We start from the raw sequence: 12,479 nt of genomic DNA on the forward strand, positions 1-12,479 counted from the left end.
AGGGGAGGAAAAATGATGGCTAAGCCTCGGACTAATCGCGTTATTGCAGGCAGAGAGCGTGGACGCGCACACATCCGAGAGCGTGTTAACCTCCTGCTCCAGCTGCCAGATATTCAAGAGTCAACAGTTTTTGTCAAGGTTAGAGAGAAACCGATGCAGAACGGAAGGAGTGGGAGCAGAGCTGTCACAACGCGACAAAGCGGGAGGCTCGGCGCACATGTTGGAGCCACTGTAATCTTGCAGGGTATTTGCAGGGATGAGGTGTGTTTTCATTAACACACAGCCAATGACGGGACGGGCGGCGTCGGCGCAGACGTCCCACAAAGCCCTGGAGACCGGCCTTGTTGTTCGGCTCAGATTCAAAATGTTAAATCAAACCCAAGGGGAGGAGAGTTGCCACGGCAGGGGTAACACATCCAAAGACACGTCCTCACGCCGACGCCGCAACCCGAGGGAAGGCGGTGGCGGCAGAACGACTCTATCCATTTCAATTACAGAGGCTGATTTTGCAGACACACCATCCAGAGAGGGAGGTGAGGTGGCAGTTTGGGACAAAGGTGTGGTGAAAACACCCGAAAACACCCAGAAGACACGGCTCCGGTTATGTTTGGAGCTCATAGGCTGCCAGCAGACAGGAACTGAATCAAATGACTGAAGGACATCATTGCCCCCCAAAATACAGATACAAATACTCTTTGTAGGGGGGTGGGGGGGCTTCATCTGTAAATAAGCCACTTCCTACATCAATCAACCATCATTTCTGACTGTACTTACACAATTACATGGAATCAGTTTCCATTTGTCGCATTTTTAACTGCTCATCTTTACAAAAATAAATGTACTGTATTTTTTTTTTTGGGACCGTCCTACAATTTACAATAATCTGCCGCACCATATGCGAGAATTCTGGTTATGTTTTTTGAGCTGGGATTGATTTTCTGTGTAACATGGCACTCAAATCTGTACAAATGTTTTAGTCCGACTCAAACTATAAAGCCACAACTCTTGGACTTTTGGAGCATTATGGGTACTGTAGGCAGGAGCCTGGTGGAGTGATACATACTGTGCTTTAATATAATAAAGTGAATTTGAAAATACAACTTACAGCACCGTTCACATGAAAAACTTCTCTGAACAATCGTCTGCTGCCTCTTAGTCCCTCTTGGCCACATGTGTGAAAGTCAAGGCCCTGGGGCCGGATCCGGCCCTCCTGGTGATTCTATCCGGCCCTCCAGATCATTTTATTTTATTGTTATTAATGTCTCAATGTTATCTTGCACTTATTTCTAACTTGTATAATTTTGACAAACATAATTTTTATGGAGAGTAAAACATTGAAAGTTATTTAAGGTTTAAGTTAATTTATTTTGGAATAATATTCCTTCGTATTTTTATTCATAGTTACGTTAAAAAGTTTCATTTTTAAAGTTTTGTAAATTTTGTTTTAGTGTGTTCAATAAAAGTTTATCCTGTTCGGCCCACGACCTAGGGTGTGTTTTGGATTTTGGCCCTCCTCCCTGCTCTGGGCCTTCTGGGGAGTGTAGTCACACCCTATAGAGCCGCTATGATTGCTTAATGAGCCTTTTGGTCCAAATATATGGTACTTACACGCAGGCTCCAACAGTTTTGTACCTTTTTGATTTGATACTAAAGGTTTTTGTACAAAGGTACAACTGATTTTTTTTTTAATGCCCAAGCAAATAAAATTTGAGCTTATATTCAATTGTTAGCGGTGTACCTCTGAAGTGCTGCACCCCTACAAACTCAAAAATGTCTATACCAACCTAAAACTGCTCAACATAGCCCTAAGTGAAAACATGGAGTTGAATCAGGACTTTTGTCAGGCATGGTTAGGGGTACTTTAGTAATGGACTTATTTTTTTTTTTCTATGAAGGTTTGAAACAAGAGAGGAAAGTTTTTAAATATTACATCTGTCTAAGAAAAGTGCGTAAAGTGTGATGTGAAAAAAATTCAATTATTGTAAAATAATAAAGTTGACTTCTTTGTGGATTTTTCTATTGAACTATTTTTTTTAGAATACAACTCCCACAATAAAAGAGGGTAGGGGTGGGCAATATGATGATATAAAATCGTCTTACGATCTCCATAATTGACAATGTGTCATTTTTGAGAGATTGTTTTATCACGATCTTCTACGTAAAGCTGCAAGACCGAGAAGGCAAAAGCTTGTTGACTGCCTGTGACTTTAAATCCAAGCTGCTCCTCCCCCTCCCTGTGTGTTTTCTTTTAATATATTTGAAATTAAAATTAGAATATAAATATTTGTTCAAAATGTGTTTACTTTTTTCAACAAAAATCATTATAATTCCATTTTTGTCAATGTGAATTTATTTTAAAGAAATAGTGATAAAATCGAAATTGTGAAATAAAATTGAAAAAAATCGTGATTTTCTTTTTTTGCCATATGAGCGTACACTGTGAAAAATTGTTTCCACTGTCGTGGGCGTGTTCCAACATTTCAAAGGTGTGTTTCTCTATACTTGTTCAATTTTTAGAATGGTAGAGGTTAATTAACATTTACAGTGGGGCAAAAAAAGCATTCAGTCAGCCGCCAATTGTGCAAGTTTTCCCCATTAAAAAAAAAAAGAGAGGCGTGTCATTTGCATTGTAGATATGCCTCAACTATGAGAGAGAAAATAAGGGGAAAAAAAATCACCTTGTCTGATTTTTAAAGAACTTATTTGGTGGAAAAGGAGTATTTGGTCACCTACAAACAGGAAAGACCTGCAACTTCTTCTGTGAGAGGATCCTCTGTCCTCCACTCGTTACCTGTATTAATGGAGAGAGTTGAAAGTCTGTGTTGTCCAGAGACAGCCCCAAAACATCACTGCTCTAGAGGAGATCTATGTGGAGGAATGGACCAAAACATCACTGCTCTAGAGGAGATCTCCATGGAGGAATGGACCAAAACATCACTGCTCTAGAGGAGATCTCCATGGAGGAATGAACCAAAACATCACTGCTCTAGAGGAGATCTCCATGGAGGAATGAACCAAAACATCACTGTTCTAGAGGAGATCTCCATGGAGGAATGAACCAAAACATCACTGTTCTAGAGGAGATCTGCATGGAGGAATGGACCAAATCATCACTGCTCTAGAGGAGATCTCCATGGAGGAATGGACCAAAACATCACTGCTCTAGAGGAGATCTATGTGGAGGAATGGACCAAATCATCACTGCTCTAGAGGAGATCTCCATGGAGGAATGGATAAAACATCACTGCTCTAGAGGAGATCTGCATGGAGGAATGGACCGAAACATCACTGCTCTAGAGGAGATCTGCATGGAGGAATGGACCGAAACATCACTGCTCTAGAGGAGATCTGCATGGAGGAATGGACCAAATCATCACTGCTCTAGAGGAGATCTATGTGGAGGAATGGACCAAATCATCACTGCTCTAGACGAGATCTGATGGAGGAATGGACCAAAACATCACTGTTCTAGAGGAGATCTGTGTGGAGGAATGGACCAAAAAACAGCAACAGTTTGAGAAAACCTTGTGAAGACTTACAGAAGAAGTTTGACTGCTACCATTACCAACAAAGGCTATATAACAAAGTATTGAGATGAACTTTTGCTATTGACCAAATAACAAATCAATTCTTTAAAAATCAGACAATGTGATTTTCTGGATTTTCTTCTCATAGTTGAGGTATAACTGATGACAATTACAGGCCTCTCTCATCTTTCTAAGTGAGAAATCTTCCACAATTGGTGGCTGACTGCATCCTTTTATTCCACTGTCTATATATATATATTTTATTTATTTTTAATGGTCTGCAATCTACCATCACATCCAGACGTAATGAGGGTTAGATGGTAAAGAAAACCCTAGGCTATTGATTACCAGAGTTGATTACGAACATTTTTCTTTGAACTCATCATTATTAGCAGTAACTACTTCAACAAACTGAATTCAAAACAGACTGAAAGATCTTTAGCAGTAAAAACTTTCTGTTTTCTCATGGTGCAACCATCAGATCTTTCTCAATCTTTTAAACACAAAGTTCTCAAAGATTTTAGTTTTTTCTGCTGCCTTACATCAGCTCAGCTCAGACAATGGACAAACATTTTGCTCTGTGATAAAAAGCAGCTAAATCTGTAGAAAAACACAAAAGTATGTTTTGGTCTTTGTACACAAGAACAGACAGAGGAGATAGAAGCACCAGCATCACTTCAGGCAGCGAGATAAAGGAGAGAGCAGAAATAAATCTTAGCAAAGCCACGCGGAGGCCTGACACGCCACAGAGACGGGCGCCGGAGACAGCCAACAAAACAAAAGCATCCGTCACTAACACCTGGCGGCGTGCGCGCTGAAGGCTGCCATTCACGCCGCCGTCTTTTAAAGCCCTGCCTCCAGGTCAGACCAGATAACCTTCTGCAAAGCCAACGTGTCTCAGGAGACATCGCCGGTCTTCTGGCTTTACACTCAGCCTTTGGCAGGAAGTCCATCGCGGGGCCTGGACTACATTTAGGGATGGTATCAAGTTTTAGCCTGAATGTCAGCGAGCCGACAAAGGAAAGTGTCAAAAAATGAAAAGAAGTCAATTTTTTAAAACATCTGACTGGAGACTCCAAAGGTTTCACCTTGATGTCCTCAAAACTTTTCTCTGAAATAACACAGATGAGACTGCAGGACATCTCTATGCTAACATCCATATTTTATGAGAAGTAAACAAAACATTTTCTTTATTTTTGTGCAAAACACAACTGGCATAAAGGAGAAAGTTGATTTGAATAATTTGTTAAAGTGTGGCGAATAACTTTTTAGTTTATTAACACTTTAACACTGGAGATACAGTAAACGTATTCAATTGTTTATGATAAGGATGTAACGATTAACTAATTTAAACTTGTCAACATGTTCATCGTTGCAGAAAATAAAAAAATCGGTTTGTCACAGCCTGTATCTAAATGTAGAAATGCAGAGTTTATGACATTTCTCCATGCAGGCTCGCTGTGAGTGTGTGTGTGCGCCTGTGAGTGTGTGCGTGCTCCTGTGTGCACGCTCCTGTGAGTGTGTGTGTGCCAAAATCGAAATCGTGACTTTAAAACGGTGATTCGAATTGAATCCTTTCCATCCCTATTTTATGACATTAACGTAATTTCAGTGAATTCTGAAGAGGAGAAAAACTGTTTTGCGCCGATATGAAGCACTTTAAAGCAGTGAAGTGTTTACACAATTAACATAAATCAGTGGATTTGATAAAGTGCTGCATTTCAGTGCAAAGCTGCCTTTCTCTGTGACATAAAGCACCGATTGATGATGATGCCTCAAACACTCAAGATTCACAGTATGTCAAAGAGTGTGTGTTACTTAGGAGTAACCAGCAACATTTTGCACAATACTGATGGACCCCCTAAGGCTGAGGGCTCCGTCCCCCATAACCGTGTAAGTGTACATGTTTTCACAAACTCCATTGTTATATCCACCTATTAAAGCTAATTTTGTAATTGGTAAATACTAATGATTCCAGTCAGAGACCTGAACCTGCAGCAGCCTTTGTGGTTTCCTGACTGGATCAGTGTGGGCCGGTTCCCAGCAGTCGGCTTGTTTTTCAGCATTTTTGCTCCACGTCTCATTAACGCCGCGTGGTTGCAAGTGCAGGCTGTGCCTGTTGGCAAACTGTGCAGACATAACAGGATCAGACCTCCTCTGAATTTAAAACAAAGATGTACCTGTTCTGGTGGGCGAGTCAAGATCAGCCACAGCTGAGCGGCGGCCTTAAAAGACAGGGAGATGGCGGGGAAAATGACGAGAGATGCGGAAGTCTTCTTTTTTATATACAACAGGACTGCACCTGAAACCAGCTCTGGAAACATGCAAGACTTTGAAAGTGGGCAGACGAAGACTCGCCAGTACGACTCAGTCGCTGCATGGATGAAATACGACTCTGTCTGATGAGTTACAGGAGTTAACACTCCAGAAGAACAAGCTGACGGGGAAGCTTTTTATCTGAGACCAAGATGCTTTCCTCCTGGAGGAACCGACTGACCAGAGGAGACGGAGCATCTCCAGATGTGTTCTGGTCAGCCGCAGGATTGGACCAACTGCTGAAAACTAAAGGCGGAGGGTTTCAGACAGAAGACCCACCAACACCAATGAGTACTACTGTCCATCCACTTAAAGCTGTGAATGTGGCCTAAGACTATAATAGGACTAAGAGCAGAGAAAATGTGGTATTTTTTGAATATTTAAATATATATATATATATATATATACACTAGTATACTACTGAGTAAACACACACATAAATATGTACACACTCCACTCCATGTGAGGAAATCTTGATGACACTCTTCTCACATTCAGCCCAACTGTGTCTACAGAAGCATTTGCTTAAGGTTGCTGAGCAACTGAATGCAAACACCCCACCCAGGGAACCCTCCGTCACCTGTTCCACCAGCTCTCCAGGAGTGACATAATGACTTCCACGTCTTTTAACTGAACCACAGGTCAGCGAAGTGACGGAGGGCTGCTCTTTATTACTTTAGGAGACGCTTTTATTACTGTATTAAATGCACAGCCCATTTTAGGACTACCTTTTATTAGCTTGGAAAGATATGGTGAGAATTTCACTACTTACTAACATAAAGTGTAGCATATCAGTGCAAAGCTGCTTTTCTGCACTTCAGAATCCATAGGAATTACATTAATTGCGTAAATTAGTGCTAGGCGACAAGGTTAAAATTGTACGATATTAGGGCTGCTATGATCAGTCCACTAATCGATGACTAATTGACTATTAAAATAGTCCACTAATTTAACAGTCGATTAGTCGTTACTTTATATTATATGGAGTCAGAATGTAGAAAAGTTGAAAGTTACAATGGCAGTATTCTAGCTTTTTGGAATATTTAGGCATTTATTAAGTTTTTTTTTTTTTTTTGGCTATTTTGGAGCTTAGCTTATATTTCAACTTCATGCTAGCTATTTTAGCTAATTTAGGCTTTTTTGTTTTTGTTTTTTAGGCTATGTTAGAGTTTACCTCATATTTCAGCTGCATGCTAGTTATTTTGGATAATTTAGGCTTTTTTAAGTTTTTTAGGCTAATTCGGAGTTTAACTAATACTTTATAGTGTCTTCAGGATGAACTTCAGCATTTTTAGCTATCAATTCCAGCATCTTCAGCAATCAGCACTAGCAGCTTCAGCGGCCAAATTCAGATTGTAGCATTCACTCTAACATTATCACAGGTAATGCTATATATCTAGTTTTTAGTTAGTTTAAAGCTAATGATGGTTAATATGTGTGCTTTACGTCTAATTTGTAAATGACCCGATTAGTCGACTAATCGGAAAAAATAATCAGTGATTAGTCGACTATTAAAATAATCGTTTGTGGCAGCACTATAAGATATAAATTATTTTATGTCACAATAACGATTTATATCATGATTTACCACAATAAAGTGTATATTCTGTTATTCTCTGAAAAACTTGACATAAATGTCATTACTTATTTTTTTCTGGCTTTATTTTTCCCTGTAACATGTTTCTGAATCATTAAAAATGAGAAATATTTTTTAAAAGAGAATCTTAGTAGGAAAATGTATTTTCGCACTAAAGTTCAGTGCTAAAAATAAAGAAAGAAAAACAATAGAAACGATAGAATAGAAATCGCCCACACGATATGCATCATCAAATCACCCAGCACAAGTGTAAATGGTTGAAAAGTTACAGCAGTAGAAAGAATGTTGGGTTACAGGAAGCACAGGTACTACAGTCCCTCATTGTGTTGTGATTGACCTTTTGTGGTCTTGTTGTTTCACAGATTTTTCCAGAGAAATTCTGTCGGTCTTTTTTAACAGCACATTGTGTTCTGTGTCCTGATTGGCTGAGGATCATGATCAATCAATGTCCTCCCTGCTGCATCTCCTCTATAGAATGCGTTCAGGTTGCCAGATCTACATAAATCTCCGATCAGATCTTTGTTTGCATTCGTTAAACCTGGACACATTCTTCTATGAAGGTTTGAACTTTGAGAGTGTAACCCTTGTGCTATCCTCGGATTGTTTACATTAAAATTTTTCTGAGGATTTTTTATCTTCACTGTTGTCTAAATCAGACATGAAATCCTGTCCACTTTTGTCATGGGAGGAATCACACTTCAATATAAGGGTGGGGTCATCTGGACCCCATAAGAGAGCACTAGGGTTAAACAAGAGAAAAAGTGTGAAAATGTTTCCGTGTGTCTGAAAAAACTTTGTATCTAGGAGCTTTAAAACCTGAACACATCTGTAGTGTTACTTTGTGGTTTTCACCAATGTTTAGAAAGTAACTCCTGCGATATCAAGCTGTAAACACTGTTTCTTCAGAAAGGAGGAAGTGGCATGTGAGCCTAAAAATAACAGGGTTAGCAACAAGCTGCATATAAAAACCCTTCAAAGCCAGAACACGCGGTGGCTGAGTGTGTAGACTGCAGCGTGTTGGGTTCTATCTGCAGCATACATTTAGGTCCCACCATGCATGTCGTTCAAACTCTTCCTGTCTGCTTGATGCTATTTCAGGAAGCTGCAGTGAGATGGCCCGTTAGCGCAGCAGAACAAATGCAGCACAACACAGCAGGAGCGGCTGCTGTTACGCCGCAAAGAAATGACAAAAAAGATCCAGAAACTGCAACATTTGAATGCAGAATAGAGCTGACATTTGGAGCGATGGTCGATTCGGTTGCAGGTGGGAGGGGGGGAGTCGCCAGACGGCCTTTCTCTTACCAAATAGATTGCTGGAGTGGCCTTGCTTGGAGACGGGTCTGAGCTCATTTGAACCCCAGGAGTAGCGCCTGTAGCTGTCCCACGCGTGCTTCATCATCTGTCGGGAGGAGAAAAATGCAGACGGTCAAACCATCAGACTGGAGGAGGGGGAGCTCGCAGCAAAAATAAACTTTACTGCAGTGCACTGCCATGTGAATCCCTCAAACCAAACACTTAGACTCCACAAAGCCAACACAGATGAAGCAATGTTAGAATCCTGCGTTTTATTACATACAAGCACCTTAATAGAGTTTTTTTCTGAGTCTATATCTAAACACATGTAAGCCTGTTATTGAAGATTTTTCCCCGGCAGCGTCGACTTCAACAATGTGGAACATAACACCAAATTTCATTACTTTGTTTTACCCACAGGGGTTCCTTTAAAAACGCCGTGTTTACTATGAAAAAGTTCTGCATAAAAACCAGCAAAGATTCAGAATCTTTGGTCACAAACCGGTTTGAAGGTTTTGAGCATCAAAGATCTAATTAGAATGAAATGAAACCAAGAAAAATGATTCTCCTTTTTTCTATTTTATATGAAGTTCCTGATATATTCATCCCACTTTCAGACAAAAATTGCCTCCTGAAAGAAAGACTTTTATTACCTTCATTAAAAATTTATGATTTTATCAGAGGAATCTTTGGTATTAACTGAAAAAATGTATGGAATTCTATTTAAAGATAAAAACATCAAATGATTTTAGTTCAACATTTATTCTTTAGCTTGACCTGCACACAGATGCACCCGTACAAGTGTTGAGTGTTGTTGGGTTGTGAGGCCCGCGGAGGAATGGCTGCATCCTGAGAGGAGTGCGGTGTGTCTTGTAGTTCCCTTGAGGCTCTCTAAAATAGAAAAGTACTATTGTGTGTGGTAATTAGTGCTGCGACGATTAGTCGACTAATCGACTCGATCAATACTGAATGTCGTCCCCCGATCAGTATCAGATATTTCATTTAGTCTTATTATGATCAGCGCTTTATATTTCAATCTTATTATTCTGGATAAATACTCCACTAGACGTCTGCATGTCATGAACAGATCACAAAATGTGCTCGAGCAGGAGGCCAACAAAAACATTTTAGTCAAGCTAGCTAGATGTTTGCAGATTTAGGCTTTCAGGATCAATAACTCTTTTAAAAATGCTTTAAACACAGCAGGTGTCTCTATGGGTTTGTCTTAACACAAACAACAACCTATAAAGGCATTTTTATAAAGGTTTTTGTTTGTGTTTAATGTTAAGCTCTTTTTGCTGCCAACAGATAGATGGTAGACAGCAGCTAACTATGCTAAGCTAAGTGATTTATCTCCTTAAGACCCGAGATGTTCTCTGATATGCCTGTTTTATTTATTTTATTTAAAAAATAGTGAACTGTAAGATTCACAGTGGAAACCACCATTTTGTTTAAGAATGTTGTACATCATAGTTATTCTTTTTGAATTGAATCTTTTACCCTAATTATCTGACATTTCTACTGTTATATTTAAGAGAAACGTTGCAACAAAATACCACATTATTTAGTTTTTGAGGTTGTTTTTGTTCCATCGGTATGTACAAAGTTTCCAACATTTGCAGGTTTTCTTTCTAGTGTCCTGTTGCTCAGCTGGACTAGGAACGTAAGGGCGCTTTCACACGGACACTTCTGTCCTCATCTGAACAGACCTCTACTCTTTAATCAGAGAATTACTCCTCCTTTCAGCAGAGGCAAATCTAACTTTGGTTGAAACTGGGTCATTCCATGCAGATCTGCGCCAGAATTCATAAAAAATAAAACAGAATAAAACACCCGCACTCAAAAGTTCTGTTCATTTGAACTACTCAGTACTGCTTTTCTGCTTCCTTCTTTGGTAAGATAAAGAATGCTAAAGCGTACTCGGGTCAAGAAACTGTTGTCAATCAACCGACCTGGATAAATATGACAAAAATGACAAACTAAAGGACAAGCAAGAGAGTCATGGTGAGGGTATCCGTTTATAAGCTCCTTACTGGGATAAACTAGGTTTGAATCAACACTTTTACTTTGGCATGAATACAAACACTCGGTGTTAATTCACCGCTTGGACGGTATCCAGGTTTATTATGGCTGGAAACTTTTTCATGCTGACTTCTAGTACGAGTCCCTCTTTGACAGATACAGGTTGTCATGACGTCTGCAGAAGTATCTGTCTCCGGCTGAAAGACTCTCCTGTGTGTACACTTGTTTAGGATTCACTCTCGAGTATTCCATGTGTTGACTGTAATTGGATTAACGTCTTGGATTTTCAAGGCTTATGAAGATCTGGTGGCTGAAGCAGTTTTAGAGGTGAAGCGGCTCAGTGCCAACAGACTGATCAACAAGCATTTTTTTAGGTCAGGCAAGGAGATGCACACCTGCAACAATAAAATACTCTGACTTGCATCCAGGCTTCACATTCAGACACATTCAGGAATGCTCACTGCTTTAAAGGGGATGAGCCCTGCCGAGATGTAAACATCTCACAATAGTGGGTAATGTCAAACGTGGGTTTTTCTAAAATATGCTTTAAGGTTAGAAATGTGACATTATGACACAATCACAACAAAAACTCCACACTTAAGGCCCCATATTCACCCTAGTGACACCCAAATAGATCCAGATAATCTGAATAGCAATGAAGCTTTACAAACGCACTACAACGAGATAGAACATACAAGATACTCTCTCTCCGGGTGACTGAGCTTCTCACCCTATCTCTAAGGGAGCGCCCAGCCACCCTCCAGAGGAAACTCATTTCAGCTGCTTGTAGTCGGGATCTCGTTCTTTCAGTCATGACCCAGAGCTCAAGACCACAGGTGAGTACTGGAACGAAGATCGACCTGTAAATTGAGAGCTTTGCCCTCTAGCTCAGCTCTCTCTTTACCTCAAAGGACCAGTACAACGACCGCATAATGGAGGAGAGCACTCCAATCTGCCTGTTGATCTCACACTCCGATCTTCTCTCACTCGTGAATAAGACCCCAAGATATTTAAACTCCTCCACCTGAGGCAGGAGCACTCCACCCACCGAGAGAGGACAAACTACCTTTCTCCGGTCAAGAACCATGGCCTCAGACTTAGCGGTGCAGACCCTCATCCCAGCTTCTTCACACTCGGCTGCAAACCAATCTACTGCATGCTGGAGATCCTGGTTCAATGAAGCCAACAGAACAACATCATCTGCAAAGAGAAGAAGATATCCTGTGGTCCTCAAACCAAAAGCCTCCGGGCCTTGGCAGTGCCTAGGAATTCTCCCCATGAAGAACCTGTGCAGAACCGGTGATGAAAGCAAGCCCTGCCGGAGTCCAACATGCACCAGGAACAGGTCTAGCTTTGCAAACCAAGCTCCTGCTCCGGTCATGCAAAGATCAGATTGACCTCAGTAAGGCTCCCCGGACCCCGTACTCCCAGAGCACCCTCCACAGGACACCACAAGGGACGCGGTTGAACACCTTCTCCAGATCCACAAAAAGACTGGATGAGTTAACTCCCAGAAACCCTCCAGCACTCTGAAGAGGATGTAGAGTTGGTCAGCCATTGCACAATCAATACGGAAACTACACTTTTGTTCTTGGTTCTGAGGTTCGACTATCGGACGGACTCTCCTCTCTAGTACCCTGGTATTGACTTTCTCATGGAGGCAGAGGAGTGTGATTCCTCGGTGGTTGGAACACACCCTCCGGTCCTCCTTCTTGAAAAGGGAA

At 40.8% G+C, this 12,479-nt stretch overlaps 1 protein-coding gene across 1 annotated transcript in view; it reads right to left on the reverse strand.

Annotated features, from left to right (window-relative positions):
- Window positions 1–12,479, reverse strand: part of man1a1 (mannosidase, alpha, class 1A, member 1) — a 128,043-nt gene that overhangs the window by 89,515 nt on the left and 26,049 nt on the right. Inside the window, exon 2 of the mRNA XM_024290774.2 lies at window positions 8,743–8,839. Within this exon, the coding sequence (XP_024146542.1) occupies window positions 8,743–8,839 (97 nt within the window). The remainder of the gene's footprint in view (window positions 1–8,742; window positions 8,840–12,479) is intronic.

Source organism: Oryzias melastigma, linkage group LG24, assembly GCF_002922805.2.
Source record: "Oryzias melastigma strain HK-1 linkage group LG24, ASM292280v2, whole genome shotgun sequence".
Taxonomy (NCBI): Eukaryota; Metazoa; Chordata; class Actinopteri; order Beloniformes; family Adrianichthyidae; genus Oryzias; species Oryzias melastigma.